The sequence below is a fragment of the Somniosus microcephalus genome, unplaced genomic scaffold, assembly GCF_052327205.1.
Source record: "Somniosus microcephalus isolate GS21.2 unplaced genomic scaffold, FLI_Smic_1.0 unresolved_chr1, whole genome shotgun sequence".
NCBI classification, from domain to species: Eukaryota; Metazoa; Chordata; class Chondrichthyes; order Squaliformes; family Somniosidae; genus Somniosus; species Somniosus microcephalus.
Genome location: NW_028225179.1, coordinates 133,306,021 through 133,322,505, shown reverse-complemented (window position 1 = coordinate 133,322,505; position 16,485 = coordinate 133,306,021). Strand labels below are relative to the sequence as shown.

The following is a 16,485-nucleotide window of genomic DNA, read 5'->3' as shown; positions in this document are numbered from 1 at the left end:
TATATCCAACTTATTTAGAGATTGCTGATCCAACACACCCAAAAAGTTTTTAAATGTACGATACCAATGTTTCCATTGATCATCCACTCCTGCAGAATTAGGGTCAGCATTAAGTCATTCCGGTCAAAGATATCGTTCCATTATAGCAAAAGGTTAATAAATTGAAATAAAGAGTAGATTGCCTTTCAAAAGCTAGGCTTTATTAACCTTAAAAAACCAGCAAGTACATGTTGAGCACCCAGTCTCAACCAGACTGTAGAAAACTGAATTTAAGATGGCCACCACAGGTCACATGGAATCAACTAACCAATAAGTTTACAGCATATATCTCAAGGCAGGAAAACAGGCAACCAATTACAATGCTTCTTATAAAACAAGAATAATCACCACACAGAGATCTTGCGATCTGGGTGGTGAGAAGTTTGCCATTTTCTACCTGCCAGTGATTGCAGCGCTCTATAGTGAGGATTCATGTCCCAGGCTCAACTCTGGCTCGACTCCCCACAGCCGCTCCCACTGACACTTGGTGCACAAGTCGAGCGAGCCCTCACATAAGAAATAGGAGCAGGAGTAGGCCAATTGGCCCCTCGAGCCTGCTCCACCATTCAATAAGATCATGGCTGATCTGATCCTAACCGCCAATCCACTATCACAGAACCATCTCCTGAATCTAAACAGAATTAGACACAGAAATAGGAGCAGGATCAGGCTACACAGCCCCTGGGCCCGCTCCGCTACCCACAGGGCCATGACCGATCCGAACCTAGACTCATGTCCAAATTCCTGCCCGCTCCCCGTAACCCTTAATTCCCTTTACTTCTAGGAAACTGTCTATTTCTGTTTTAAATTTATGTAATGATGTAGCTTCTACAGCTTTTTGGGGCAGCATATTCCATGGACCTACCACCCTCTGAGTGAAGTAGTTCCTCCTCATCTCAGTTTTGAAAGAGCAGCCCCTTATTCTAAGACTATGCCCCGTAGTTCTAGTTTCACCCATCATTGGGAACATCTTCCCCACATCCACCCGATCCAACCCCTTCACAATCTTATATGTTTCAATAAGATCGCCTCTCATTCTTCTGAACTCCAATGAGTAGAGTCCCAATCTACTCAACCTCTCCTCATATGTCCATCCCCTCATCCCCGGGATTAACTGAGTGAACCTTCTTTGTACTGACTCGAGAGCAAGTATGTCCTTTCTTAAGTATGGACACCAAAACTGTACGCAGTATTCCAGGTGCGGTCTCACCAATACCTTGTACAACTGAAGCAATACCTCCCTATTTTTATATTCTATCCCCCTAGCAATGAAAGCCAACATTCCATTGGCCTTCTTAATCACTTGCTGCACCTGCATACTAACCTTTTGAGTTTCGTGCACCAGGACCCCCAGATCCCTTTGTACTTCAGTACTTTCCAGTTTCTTGCCATTAAGATAATAACTTGCTCTACGATTTTTCCTGCCAAAGTGCATAACCTCACACTTTCCAGTATTGTATTCCATCTGCCAAATCTCTGCCCACTTACTTAGCCTGTCTATGTCCCCTTGCAGGTTTCTTATGTCCTCCTCACTCACTACTTTCCCTCCCATCTTAGTATCATCTGCAAACTTTGATATGTTACACTCGGTCCCCTCCTCCAAATCGTTAATATAGATTGTAAAGAGTTGGGGACCCAGCACTGACCCCTGCGGAACACCACTAGGTACTGATTGCCAGTCTGAGAATGAACCATTTATCCCAACTCTCTGCCTTCTGTTAGATAGCCAATCCTCTATCCATGCCAGAATATTACCCCCAATCCCGTGATTTTTTATCTTAAGCAATAATCTTTTGTGTGGCACCTTGTCAAATGCCTTTTGGAAGTCTAAATACACTACGTCCACTGGTTCCCCTTTATCCACCCTATATGTTACTTCCTCAAAGAACTCCAGCAAATTTATCAAACATGACTTCCCCTTCATAAAACCATGCTGACTTTGTCCTATTAAATTATGATTATCCAAATGTCCTGTTACTGTCTCCTTAATAATGGACTCCAAAATTTTACCTACCACAGATGTTAGGCTAACCGGTCTATAGTTTCCAGCCTTCTGTCTACTGCCCTTTTTAAATCAGGGTGTTACAGTAGCAGTTTTCCAGTCTGCCGGGACCTTTGCCGAGTCCAGGGAGTTTTGGAAAATTATTACCAATGCATCCACAATCCCTACCGCCACTTCCCTCAAGACCCTAGGATGTAAGCCATCAGGTCCAGGTGATTTATCCACCTTGAGTCCCATTATTTTACCGAGTACCACTTCCTTAATGATTTTGATCGTGTTTAGCTCCTCCCCCCTATAGCCCCCTGTTTGTCCAGTGTTGGGATATTCTTAGTGTCCTCTACTGTAAAGACTGATACAAAATATTCATTCAGTGTTTTTGCCATCTCCATATTTCCCACCATTAATTTCCCAGTCTCATCCTCTAAGGGACCAACATTTACTTTAGCCACCCTTTTTCTTTTTATATAACTATAAAAACTCTTACTATCTGTTTTTATATTTTTTGCTAATTTACTTTCATAATCTATCTTCCCTTTCTTAATCTTTTTGCTATTTTTTTGCTGTCTTTTAAAGTTTTTCCAATCCTCTATCCTCCCACTAGATTTGGCTGCCTTATATGCCCTTGTTTTTAGTCGAATACTATCCTTAATTTCTTTACTTAGCCACGGATGGCTGTCTTTTCTTTTACACCCTTTTCTTCTCAGTGGAATATATATTTTTTGGAAGTTGTAAAATAACTCCTTAAATGTACACCACTGATCATGTATCGTCTTACCCTTTAATCTATTTTCCCAATCCACTCTACTCAATTCCGCTCTCATACCTTCATAGTCTCCTTTATTCAAGCTTAGCACACTTGTTTGAGATTCAACCTTCTCACCCTCTAATTGAATATGGAATTCAACCATGTTATGGTCACTCATTCCAAGGGGATACTTTACTAGGACATTTTTAATTAATCCTGTCTCATTACACAGGACCAGATCTAAGGTTGCTTGCCCCCTGGTCGGTTCAGTTACATACTGCTCAAGAAACCCATCCCTAATACACTCAATGAACTCATCCTCAAGGCAGCCCTGCCCAATTTGATTTGTCCAATTAATATGATAGTTAAAATCCCCCAGAATTATAGATGTTCCCTTATTACAAGCCTCAACTATTTCCTGATTGATACTCCGTCCAACAGAGTTGCCACTGTTCGGAGGCCTATAGACTACGCCCACTAGTGTTTTTTACCCCTTATTATTCCTTACCTCCACTCAAACTGTTTCATTATCCTGATCTTTTGACCCAATATCATTTCTCTGTATTACAGTGATTCCTTCCTTTATTAACATAGCCACCCCACCTCCCCTTCCTTCCTGATCGTTAACTAACCTGGTATGTTTAATTCCCAGGCATTGTCACCCTGCAGCCATGTTTCTGTAATGGCCACAAGATCATACCCATATGTAGTTATTTGTGCCATTAACTCGTCTATTTTGTTACGAATGCTACGTGCATTCAGATAGAGAACTTTCAAAGATGTTTTGTGACACTTAGTTCCTGCTTTTGCCCTTTTTATTACTTTATCTTTTACTCCATACCTTCTGCCCTTTCCTGACATGCTCTGGTTTTTAATGTCCCCACTGCTACCTAAGTCTATGACCTTCTCTGTTGTCATTTTTATTATTTGCTCTCTAGGAACCTCACCCCCACTAGTTAGTTTAAAGCCCTCTCTACAGCCCTAGTTATATGATCCGCCAGGACTCTAGTCCCAGCACTGGCCAAGTGAAGCCCGTCCCAACGGAACAGCTCCCTCCTGCCCCAGTACTGGTGCCAGTGTCCCAGGAAGCAAAACCCATTTCTCCCACACCAGTCTTTGAGCCACGCATTTAACTCTCTAATTTTATTTGTCCTAGCCAAATTCGCTCGTGGCTCAAGTAATAATCCAGAGATTATTACCCTTGTGGTTCTGCTTTTTAATTGGACCCCTAGCTGCTCAAACTCCCTCAGCAGAACCTCCTTCCTTGTCCTATCTATGTCGTTGGTACCAACATGGACCACGGCAACTGGATCCTCCCCCTCCCACTCCAAGTTTCTCTCCAGTCCAGAGGAGATGTCCTTAACTCTGGCACCGGGCAGGCAACACAGCCTTCGGGACTCTCGCTCTCGGCTGCAAAGAACTCTATCTATCCCCCTAACGATACTATCCCCTACCACTACACCATTTCTTTTAACTCCCCCCACTTGAATGGCCCCCCGCTCCACGGTGCTGTGGCCAGGTTGCTCATCCTCCCCGCAGTCCCTGTTCCCATCCTCACAGGGAGTAAGAGCCTCGAAACTGTTGGACAAGTGCAAGGGCTGCGGCTCCTCCAACACTACCTCCTGGATCCCTGTACCTGCCTCACTTCTAGTCACACCATCCTGACCCTGGCCACGGACTACATCTGAATTAATTAATCTAATTGGTGTGAATACCTCGTGATACACAGAGTCCAGGTAACTCTCCCCCTCCCTGATGTGTCTCAGTGTTTGAAGCTCGAACTCCAGCTCTTCAACACGGAGCCGGAGTTCCTCGAGCAGCCAACACTTACTGCAAATGTGATCACCGTGAGCATCAATGGTGTCCACCAGCTCCCACATATTGCAGCAGTAACACATCACCTGATCTCCCATTCTATGGAATTAATTAAATTTATTAATATTATTCTTAAATACCTTTTGCCCCAATTCTAGATGGTGAATATCATACCTTAGAAACTATAAACCAAAGAGATTTAAGCTTAAAAAGGGAGAAATACTTATCAACCAATCACTTACCCGCTTTCTGGTGACATCACACTTGGATTACTTTTTACCTCTCTCCTTCCCTCCGAGTTCCCAGACTGGAGACTGGTAAACCTTACCTGGTCTCTGGGACTTGTATAGCCCCACTGCTGCTGCTGAAACACCCGCCGACGCACTGAGACCTTACCTGGTCTCTGGGACTTGTATAGCCCCGCTGCTGCTGCTGAAACACCCGCCGACGCACTGAGACCTTACCTGGTCTCTGGGACTTGTATAGCCCCACTGCTGCTGCTGAAACACCCGCCGACGCACTGAGACCTTACCTGGTCTCTGGGACTTGTATAGCCCCGCTGCTGCTGCTGAAACACCCGCCGACGCACTGAGACCTTACCTGGTCTCTGGGACTTGTATAGCCCTGCTGCTGCCGCTGAAACACCCGCCGACGCACTGAGACCTTACCTGGTCTCTGGGACTTGTATAGCCCCACTGCTGCCGCTGAAACACCCGCCGACGCACTGAGACCTTACCTGGTCTCTGGGACTTGTATAGCCCCGCTGCTGCCGCTGAAACACCCGCCGACGCACTGAGACCTTACCTGGTCTCTGGGACTTGTATAGCCCGCTGCTGCCGCTGAAACACCCGCCGACGCACTGAGGCCTTACCTGGTCTCTGGGACTTGTATAGCCCCGCTGCTGCCGCTGAAACACTCGCCGACGCACTGAGGCCTTACCTGGTCTCTGGGACTTGTATAGCCCCGCTGCTGCCGCTGAAACACTCGCCGATGCACTGAGGCCTTACCTGGTCTCTGGGACTTGTATAGCCCCACTGCTGCTGCTGAAACACCCGCCGACGCACTGAGGCCTTACCTGGTCTCTGGGACTTGTATAGCCCCGCTGCTGCCGCTGAAACACCCGCCGACGCACTGAGGCCTTACCTGGTCTCTGGGACTTGTATAGCCCCACTCTGACACTCGAGTTTCCCGCCAATGCTCTGAGGCCTTACCTGGTCTCTGGGACTTGTATAGCCCCACTCTGACACTCGAGTTTCCTGCCAATGCTCTAAGGCCTTACCTGGTCTCTGGGACTTTTTTAGCCCCACTCTGACACTCGAGATTCCCGCCGACGCTGTGAGGCCTTACCTGGTCACGGTGTAGCCTGGGGGTCGCATGCAGAGACACAGGCGCCCGTCCACAGTCAGTCCAAGGATGCTGTTGGCCGCCCGGTACACCTGAGCCTCTTCTCCTCTTTCCCCCAACCCACAATCCCCCACTGCTAATCTTGTCATCCAGTTACCTTCGCAGATGTCTCAGACCGTGAACTTGGCCTCGGCCTGCTCCCTGGGCCTGTCCTCCTCCACGTTAGGGTGCTTGAGCTTCAGCAGCTTCTGCATGGGAATCCTCATGGCCAGGTAACGGACGGAGGTATAAGGCTCCTGGATCTGTGCTATGGGGTAAATCCCAGCCAGAATCTAGAGGGAGAGGGAGGCAAAACTGCAATCTTTAGAAACGAGCCAAGTGACTCAATGAGGTGGAGGGTGAATGGTCGGCCCATTCAGTGGTCAGCCGGGGCTCAGTGGGTAGCAATCTTGCCTCGGAGGCCAAAGGTCGTGGGTTCAAGTTCCACTCCAGAGACTTGAGCACAAAATCTAGGCTGACACTTCAATACAGTACTGAGGGAGAGCTGCACTGTCAGAGGTGCCGTCTTTTGGATGAGACGTTAAAATGAGGTCCCGTCTCCCACCTCAGGTGGATGTAAAAGATCCCATGGCACTATTTTGTAGAAGAGCAGGGGAGTTATCCCCGGTGTCCTGGCCAATGTTTATTCCTCAATCACATTACTAAAACAGATTATCTGGTCATTACCTCATTGCTGTTTGTGGGAGCTTGCTGTGTGTAAATTGGCTGCCGCGTTTCCTACATTACAACAGTGACTGCTCATCAAATGTACTTCATTGGCTGTGAAGCGCTTTGGGACACCTTGAGGTGTGAAAGGCGCTATAGAAATGCAAGTCTTTCTTCACTTTTACCCCAGTGGTTCAGTAAGTCAGTGCACAGCCTGAAGTGGTACACACACCACACACACCAAGATGATCCCAGCTTCAATCCTCAGAGTGTGCTGAGTTAGTTAACCTCAGGCAGAGTGCCGCTAGGGGAGCTACATTTAGCCTCAGTGCCCCGGGGTGGGAGACCAAAAGAACGAGCCCGGCTTGGCTGCTCCCGACCGCCATCTAGTGACCCCCATTGGAAAAACACACGCGTGTGGAGGTCAAGGGAGGACGGCAACGGGCTCAGCTGTGTTTCCCCAAACAGTGTTTATTCCTGAAACTACTTCCCAGAGTTTGTGTCCAAATCCCTCGGTGGCCTTGTCCCTCCCTCTCTCTAACCTCCTCCAGCCCTACAACCCTCCGAGATCTCTGCGCTCCTCCAATTCTGGCCTCTTGCGCATTCCCTACTCCCTTTGCCCCACCATTGGTGGCTTTGCTTTCAGCTCTGGAATTCCCTCCCTAAACCTCTCCCTCACTCTCTCCTCCTTTAAGACGCTCCTTTAAACATTCCTCTGTGACCAGTCACCTGTCCTAATGTCTCCTGATGTGACTCTGTGTCAGATTCTCTGATAGCTCTCCTAAGTTTGCTCTATGCGGGTTGTTGTTGCAGTGTTTTCACCTTCACAAAACACACAGCGCCATTAACTGACCTGTTGCTGACGGTCCACGAGTGACGGGAAGATCAGACCCGGGCAGTCGCAGAGCTGGACGGTGGGAGTCAGGAAGTAGGTCTGGAAGTACTTGGTGTGACCCGGGGTCCTGGACACACTCACCACCTTCTTCCCCACCAGGCCGTTGATGAGAGACGACTTGCCCACATTCGGGACCCCTGAGCGAGACAAGGAAAGAGACATTTTACCCCCTGACTTTGAGCCCTGTACAAATTCACCACACTTGGAAAGTCATTTGTTGTCAGCGAAGTGCTTGGGGACGACCAGCGGACGTGAAAGTAGCCAAGATCTTTCCTTCTTATGGGGCAGCTGGAACTCAAGGATTGAGAAAAAAAAACTGTTCTTCAAATTCCAGTTTGGGACATTTTCCACATCTTTGACTTCAGAAATGCTCGTGCATCCGCTCACTGAACTCCCACTGGCCTCTGGAAAACCTGAAGCGAGATTAGTGGGGTGGGGGAGAGGGGGAGGAGAGGGGAAAGAGAAAATGGAGGGTCAGGGGAAAGAGGGAGGGAAAGAGGGGGGGAAAGAAGGAGAGGGGAAGAGAGGAAAGAGGAAGAGAGGGGCAGAGAGGGAAGAGGAGGGGAGAGAAAAGAAGAGAGGAGAGAAAAGAGGGAGTGAGGAACGAGGAGGAGAGAGAGCAAAGAGGAGGAGAGAGGATGAAGACATGCCACAAAGCAGGAACAGTTTGACATTTTCCAGCTTTAGACAAGTTGAGCGATAGGGTTTCTGCAGTATTGCCATCTGGTGGTAGTCAAGTGTACTGCACGAATGGCCCTGTTTTCTTGGCAAGGAAAATGTGGGTCTTTAAAGGGAAGGGAGGAAGCTGCTCCTTTCCAGCGGTTACCACCCACTGCATCGACCATGTTAAAAGCCAAATGCGCGGGTTGTGCCAACTCACCCACACAACCCACGGTGAGGAGGCCATCCTTGTAAAGTTCATCCACCGGTGCGCACATTTCCATGGCAGAATCCGTCTGATGCTCCACCAGGACAGCATCATCTTCGTCATCCTCGTCGGTCAGGTCCTCGTGGTGAGTGTTTGCCGCGTCCCGCTCCATCTTCTCCTTCCAACTGGTCAAGTCCACTAGCAAGAGACAGAAAAGCAGTTACACGATTCGAGAAGAAAGGAATGGACGAGGGCTGGAATACAAAGGGTGGAAGTTCTGCTGCAGTGATAGAAAGTTCTGGTCAGACCCCACCTGGAGTAACTGCGTTCAGTTCTGGGCCCCGCGCCTCAGGAAGGATCAGTTCACATTGGAGGGGGGGCAACATAGAATGATACCGGGACTCAAAGGGTTAAATTAGGAGGACAGGTTGCTTAGACTAGGCTTGTATTCCCCTGAGTATAGAAGATTAAGGGGTGATCTAAGTGAGGTGTTTAAGATGATTAAAGGATTCGATAGTGTAGATAGAGAGAAACTATTTCCTCTGGTGGGAGATTCCAGACCAAGGGGGCAGAACCTTCAAATCAGAGCTCGGCCATTTAGGGATGATGTCAGGAAGCACTTCTTCACACAAAGGGCAGTGAAAATCTGGAACTCTCTCCCAAAAAGCTCGTGAGGCTGGGGGTCAATTGCAAATTTCTAACCTGAGATTGATAGATTTTTGTTCAGCAAGTTTATTAAGGGATACGAACCAAGGCGGGTAAATGGAGTTAAGATACAGATGAGCCATAATTTAACTGAATGGAGGAACAGGCTTGACCCGTTGAATGGCCCCCTCCTGTTCCTAAGTTCCTATCCTCTATTTTGATAGAGGTTTTGATAAATAGGGAGAAACTGTTTGCAGTGACAGGAGGGTCAGTAACCAGAGGACACAGTTTTAAAGTAATGGGCAAAAATCCAGAGGCGAGATGACGATAATTTTTTTTTCATACGTAGCGATTTGTTTCAATCTGGGATGCACTGCCTGAAAGGGTGGATGAGGCAGATTCAACTTTCAAAAGGGAATTGGATAAATCCTGAAAAGGAAAAAATTGCAGGGCTGTGGGGGAAAAGAGCAGCAGGGGTGTGGGACTAATTGGATAATTGTTTCAAAGAGCGGGCCCAGACACAATGGACCGAATGGCCTCCTCCTGTGCTCTGTGATTCTATGAGAAGAGCGAGGGTTTCTGCTGGTGGTGCTGATGTGGTGCCGGTTCCTGCCAGCAGGTGTCAGACGAGAGTCACACAGAGAACAGCTGAATCCGGGAGAGGCAAAACGCCGCAGCAGCAGCTGGGAAACGACCAGCAGATTTTTATGGAGCAACTCTCACGTTGGATTCGGGCTAAAGAGGGAGGGGGAGCCGGGAGCAGGAGTCGCAATGGACCGGGAGGGAGAAAGAAGAAGACGCGGTCAAAGACATAGACTTTAAACGATTTTTGAAGGGATTTAAAAAAAATCATTCTCAAGCTGTGCCGGAATTGGAAAGGCCTCATTACTGTTCTTCCCTCGTTGACCCGGCCACACAGAGGGAGCAAGTGGTTATGGAAGAGAGTTCCAAAGACCAGGGGCGTAGTGACTGCTTCAGATGGTTGAGTCACACAGACTAGACAACCCTAACTTCAAATCAAGCTTAGTACAGAGTTACCTAATCTCAGCCAGGACAGCACTCGGGACATCCAATTGATCTCTGCACTCCAAGTGACCTCCGCACTCCAAGAGAGTGGGGGGTGGGGGGGGGCGTGCCTGGAGAAAATCGGCTGGATTCCTGCCCTTGAACACAAAGCAGCAACAACATATTCACTATGCAGTGCAGGTGTTTGGATGTTGGGCAAGAACACCATCAAACTGGTCTGGCTAGTCCAAGACAAGGCAGCCCGTTTGATCGGCACCCCATCCATCACCTTAAACATTCACTCCCTCCACCACCGATGCACCGTGGCTGCAGTGTGTACCACCTACAAGATGCACTGCAGCAATTTGCCAAGGTTTCTTCGGCAGCACCTCCCAAACCCGCGACATCTACCACCTAGAAGGACAAGGGCAGCAGGCGCATGGGAACACCACCACCTCCAAGTTCCCCTCCAAGTCACACACCATCTTAATGTGGAAGTATATCAGCCGTTCCTTCATCGTCGCTGGGTCAAAATCCTGGAATTCACTCTCTAACAGCACTGTGGGAGTACCTTCACCACACGGACTGCAGCGGTTCAAGGAGACAGCTCACCCTCACCTTCTCAAGGGCAACTAGGGATGGGCTATAAATGCTGGCCTTGCCAGCGACACCCACATCCCGGGAATAAATAATAAAAAAAACATGCTCCCACTGTGGAGCAGCATTCTCCGAGTCTCGGCTCACAGTGTATTGGATAAGGTACGGGAGGGCGCCAGGCGCCTGTGCTCAGTACCCCAGCAAGGAGTCAGCGGCTTCAGCGTGATTTGAACTGCGGAGGTAGTGGGAAACAGACGGAGTTTATAAGATGACAGCACATCATGGTGTACAATTCTGGGCACCACACTTTAGAAAGGATGTCAAGGCCCTGGAGAGGATACAGAGGAGGCTTACCAGGATGATACCAGGGATGAGGGACTTCAGTTATGTGGAGAGACTGGAGAAGCTGGGATCGCTCTCCTTAGAGCAGAGATGGTTCTGGAGGCATTTGAAATTAAACGGGATTTTGATAGAACAAGTCGGGAGAAACTATTTCCTCCGGCAAGTGGGTCGGTAACTGGAGGTCACAGATTTAAAATAATTGGCAAAAGAACTAGCGGGGAAATGAGGAGACATTTCTTCACACAGAGGGTTGTTCAGGTCTGGATCGCACTACCTGAAAGTGTGGTGGAATCAGGTTCCACAGTGACTTTCAAAGGCAATTGGACATGTATCTGAAGAGGACTAATTTGCAGGGTTGTGGGGAAAAAGCTGTGTTGTGGGACTAAACTGGACAGCTCTTTCAAAGAGCCGGCACAGGCACGACGGGCTGAATGGCCTCCTGCTGTGCTGTAAGATTGGATGAGGATTATGAAATGACTTGTATCGGTCCAGAGTGTTCCCGTCCCTTGTGCCGGAGCTCGTTTCCTGGGCCTGCCCCGATTCCCAGCCTTACCTTTTCCTCGCCTGATGGTCTCGCAGGATTTCAGGAGTTGTTTGGGCCCCACGGCCATTGTCCTGATTCGCCTCCGTCACCTCCGCTTCTGAAACACTAAAAGCCCACAACAGGCAGGTGAAGGAAACGCACAGTCCCACCGGTCGAGCTGGAATAACTGAAGAGCCCCACCTTTACACCAGCTCAAGGTTTTTGAAGTTATTAAAACTGGATGTCAGTCACTGCGTCTGTCACGAAGGTGGGGTGGGGGGGAATTAACCCTCTCACTCAGACACGGCGCAGGCCCTCCCGCTACTTACCGGCGCTCGGCTCCGTCTCGCCCGGTTTCTCCCGCGGGTACGACATGAAGCAGAGCACGTGGAGCTGAGGGAAGTTCTGCTGGGAATAATGTTTCCAGGCCGCCACTAGGGAGGGCGGAGTGAGGTCGATCTTATTCAGCACCAGGATAATGCGCCTCTTCATCTCCCGCCTTACCTAGTCGGAAAGTGCCGGGGAAAAGTGAATCACCTGCGGAGAGAGGAAGGAACTGGCTCAAGAAAGAAATCAGTCAGTGTAGGTGTACCAGGTAGAACAGCCAGAGTAAGCTTTTAATATGTCTGTGTATTATAAAATATAATTGTGTGTATGTATATGTGTGTGTGTATATAGCTACATATACTCATCTATATATCTATATATATATATATACACACATACACATTAAAAACTGATTCTGCAGTAGCTGCAAAGTACAAGGTTGGGCCTGGAGTGTAGGAGACATTGCCTCATTGACCGTCCATGACAAGAGAGAAGAAAAATAGTAGGTACATAGCGAATCAGTCAAGAACACGGAAGGGAGGAAACAACAGCAACTTGCATTTATATAGCACCTTGAACATAGTAAAACATCCCAAGGCGTTTCACAGAAGTGTTATCAAACAGAATTTGACACCGAATCACAGCAGGAGACATTAGGACAGGTGACCAAAAGCTTTGTCAAAGAGGCAGGTTTTAAGGTGTGTCATAAAGGAGGATAGAGGTAGGGAGGCGGCGAGGTTTAGGGAGGGAATTTCAGAGCTTAGGGCCCAGGCAGCTGAAGGCACGGCCACCAATGGTGGGATGATGGAAATCGCGGATGCCTTAGAGGCCAGAATTGGAGGAGTGCAGTGATCCCGGAAGGCTGTAGGGCTGGAGGAGGTTACAGAGATGGGGAGGGGCGAGGCCATGGAGGGATTTGAACACAAGGATGAGAATTTTAAAATCGAGGCGTTGCCGGCCCAGGAGCTACTGTAGGTCAGCGAGCACAGGGGGTGATGGGTGAACGGGACTTGGTGCGAGTTAGAATACGGGGAGCAGAGTTTTGGAGGAGCTCAGGTTTACGGAGGGTGAAAGGTGAGAGGTCAGCCAGGAGAGCCTTGGAATAGTCGAGTCTCGAGGTAACAAAGGCCTGGAAAAGGGTGGCAGCAGCAGCTGAGCAGAGGCAGCGGCGGAGACGGGCGATGTCACTGAGGTGGAAGTAGGCAACTGTATGAATAAGAGCTAGTTATGGATGTACTAGGAAGAGATAAGAGAGGAAGGCCATAACTGAAAGGCACGATTTCTCATTAGTGAGTACAATGAACAAGAAGCAGATGTTATTGCGCAGTCTCGTTGAACATAAGAAATAGGAGCTGGAGTAAACCATGTGGCCCTTTGAGCCTGCTCCGCCATTCAACAGGATCACGGCTGATCTACTACCTCAACTCCACCTTCCCGCACTATCCCCATATCCCTTAGGTCCCAAACATTTATCAACCTCTGTCTTGAATATACTCAACGACTGAGCATCCACAGCTCTCTTGGGGAGAGAATTCCAAAGATTCACAACCCCTTGAGTGAAGAAATTTCTCCTCAACTCAGTCCTAAATGGCCGACCCCTTATTCTCAGACTGTGACCCCGTGTTCTAGATTCCCCAGCGAGGGGAAACATCTTCTCAGCATTAACCCTGTCAAGCCTCTTAAGAATTTTATGTTTCAATGAGATCACCTCTCATTCTTCTAAACTCTAGGGAATATAGGCCTAGTCTACTCAATCTCTCCTCATAGGGCAATCCCCCCATCCCGGGAACCAGTCTAGTGAACCTTCGTTGCACTCCCTCTAAGGCAGGTATGTCTTTCCTTAGGTAAGGAGACCCGAACTGTACACAGTACTCCAGGTGTGGCCTCACCAATGTCCTGTATAATTGTAGTAAGGCTTCTTTACTCTTATACTCTAATCCCTTTGTAACAAAAGCTAACATACTATTTGATTTCCTAATTGCTTGCTGTAACTGCATGTTAACTTTCTGTGATTCATGTACAAGGACACCCAAGGTCCATCTGAATGCAAACATTTCCCAGTCTCTCACCAGCCAAAAAATATTCTGCTTTTTTGTTTTACCTACCAAAGTGGATAACTTCACACTCCCCCACATTGTGTTCCATTGCCATGTTCTTGCCGCTTCAGTCAACCTCTCCCTATCTCTCTGCAGTCTCTTTGCGTGCTCCTTGCAGCTTACTTTCCCACCTAACATTGTACCATCAGCAAACTTGGATACGTTACTCTCAGTCCCTTTATCTAAGTAATTAAAATAGATTGTAAATAGCTGAGGCCCAAGCACTGATCCTTGCAGTAACCCACTAGTTACATCCTGCCAGCCTGAAAAAGTCCTGTTTTTCAGGTTGAAGGGAGATTAACCAGAGGCAAGGAGGACACGATGGCATAATGGCAATGAGGCCCATTGTGCTGAACAGGGCAGCAACATGCACACAATGGTGGTGTCAGGAATGAAGAGACAGACACTTCATGTGACAGTAACATCACCCAGGATACATCAGAGCATCTAATGCGATGTCACCAAGACCAGCAGCCATTCAGCAAACGGTGAGTTTACACATTGCAGTAGCAATTACCCCCATCCTTGGTGCAAAGATTCACACCACTTGTTCAGTCCGAACCTTCTTTCAGACTGAAGCCACTACCCCGAGGTCCGTTCGCAGTTCATACCGGGTGCCTGATGTCTGTGATCAGCAATACAATGTCGGACATCTCCAAGACTCTCCATAGTTGTCGCCAGGTCTACAGGACAGAGACAGGGGAAGAATGAATGTAAAAACTGCCATAATGATGCAAGGAATAGATGACTGTCAGGGACAGAGTGCACTTTCTGCATGGAGACATGTCGAAACATTTCAAGACATGTTCCAACTACAATGTTACACAGTGAAAAACAAACGCACGAGTACACAGCCACCACCCGACCCATTCCACCAGACAGCACTCGACCCATTCCACCAGGCAGCAGCCAACCAACCCTCCCACCAGATATTAGCTCTCCTGTGCATCATTTCCAGCTCAGCTTCGTCCTTCCTATAGCAAGAGTTCCAGAATTCCACAATGTACCCTAGGTATGGCAGGGTAACCTCTTTTGATCTACACTCTGATTCCTCCCAATCCCTCTCCTCGCTCTCTTTGTGACAATTTCAAATTATTGATCCCTCGTCACTGACTCCCTAACCAGAGGAAACAGTCTTTCTCTCTTCACTCGATCAAGACCCTGCATAATTTCATAAACCACCCCAAATCACCCCTGCTCCACTAGAAATAGCCCCAGTATCTTTTGTCTTGCAGTGAAGACGTTCAACCGAAGCCCCATCTGCCCTCTCAGGAGGACATAATCCCATAGCACGATTCCGAAGAAGAGCAGGGGAAGTTCTCCCCAGTGTCCTGACCCATGTTAATCCCTCAACCAACATCAATAAAATATAGATTATCTGGTCATTGTCCCAATGCTGTTTGTGGGAGCTTGCTGTGCGCAGATTGGCTGCCGTGTTTCCTACATTACAACAGTGACTATGCTTCAAAAAGTACTTCATTGGCTGTAAAGTGCTTTGTGATATCCTGAGCTCATGAAAGGTGCTGTATAAATGCAAATTCTTTCTTATCACAAGTGTTCCACCTATCTATAGCTTCCTACTCCTGGCATCATCTCGGTGACTGTTATCTGCGACGGCCGCTCTCCTCACCTCCAAGTTGTGCTCGAAGTAACTGAGTTTCACAGGATCAAATGTGCTGTAAATCTTATCCAGGTATGCGCGGAATGCCTTCTCCTCCTGCTCCAGAAGCTGCTCCTTCGTCATTGCGTAGTTCCAAGGAGAACGTTTTGGAAAATCCAACACTGGGCATGAGAGAGAGAAAAACAAACATCATCTAAAAGCACAACTTACAAAAAGCAAAATCTGTCTTACAGAAGCTGTACTTCGCCCGGTGGTGAAGGTCTAACACCCAGCACCACAGATAGGACACAGGTTTGGTTCCCCAGTGAGTTACATCCAGCAGGAATCTCCCTGCAAGGTAAACCAAGCACTGGGGTACATTTCTCGAGGGATAGAACTGAAAAGCCTCTTGTTAAACTTCTTGTTCTGCCCTCGCAACGCGTTCCTATGCAGAGCTAGACAGATAGCGAACAACTCGATATCTTCCAATAAATTCACAAGGCTTGACTTTTCTTGTAACGCTTTACTGAAAGATTCTTACTGTAAAACTGAAATACAACACAGAAATGGAAGGACACATTAGTATACAGACGCATAATTGATATGTATACACAAATTTAGGTACGCCTGGGCAACACGGTACATCTGGCAACGAATTACATTTAGCAAGCTGGAAGGCATTCTCTTTAAATTAGCCCTGTACATAGTGTATCAAATACGGCTGCTAGTTAACCAGCTAGACAGAGAAAGTTACAACTAAACATTTTCTACAACATGCAGTGTACGCTAATCGTCTATAGCATTCTAAGTACTCACAGACAAACAATTTCCAAGACTGAAGCATGGGGACAATACAACCGAGGAGCACCGTGGCGCAGGTCTTGTTCCGGCGGCAGCTCCACGAGGAATGAACTTGCAGTGCCGTGGGGAGCGTGGT

The 16,485-nt window shown here is 48.0% G+C and overlaps 1 protein-coding gene across 1 annotated transcript; it reads right to left on the bottom strand.

Annotated features, from left to right (window-relative positions):
- Nucleotides 1-6,115: 6,115 nt before the first annotated feature.
- On the bottom strand, nt 6,116-15,692 carry LOC147095872 (guanine nucleotide-binding protein-like 1). Its single transcript, XM_085973732.1, has 6 exons — nt 15,579-15,692; nt 14,560-14,631; nt 11,855-12,029; nt 8,426-8,611; nt 7,504-7,682; nt 6,116-6,277 (listed from the first exon to the last, which is right to left on the bottom strand). The coding sequence occupies exons 1-6, from the start codon at nt 15,690-15,692 to the stop codon at nt 6,116-6,118; spliced, it is 888 nt and encodes a 295-aa protein (XP_085829858.1).
- Nucleotides 15,693-16,485: the final 793 nt, after the last annotated feature.

Excerpts from the sequence above, each read along its gene's own strand:
- LOC147095872 (XM_085973732.1), bottom strand. The coding sequence starts at position 15,692 with ATGACGAAGGAGCAGCTTCTGGAGCAGGAGGAGAAGGCATTCCGCGCA. Across the intron at positions 8,612-11,854 it reads CGAGACGGAGCCGAGCGCCG|TGGACTTGACCAGTTGGAAG; the intron begins GTAAGTAGCGGG and ends GTCTCTTGCTAG. Across the intron at positions 6,278-7,503 it reads TCGTGGACCGTCAGCAACAG|ATTCTGGCTGGGATTTACCC; the intron begins GTCAGTTAATGG and ends CTCTCCCTCTAG.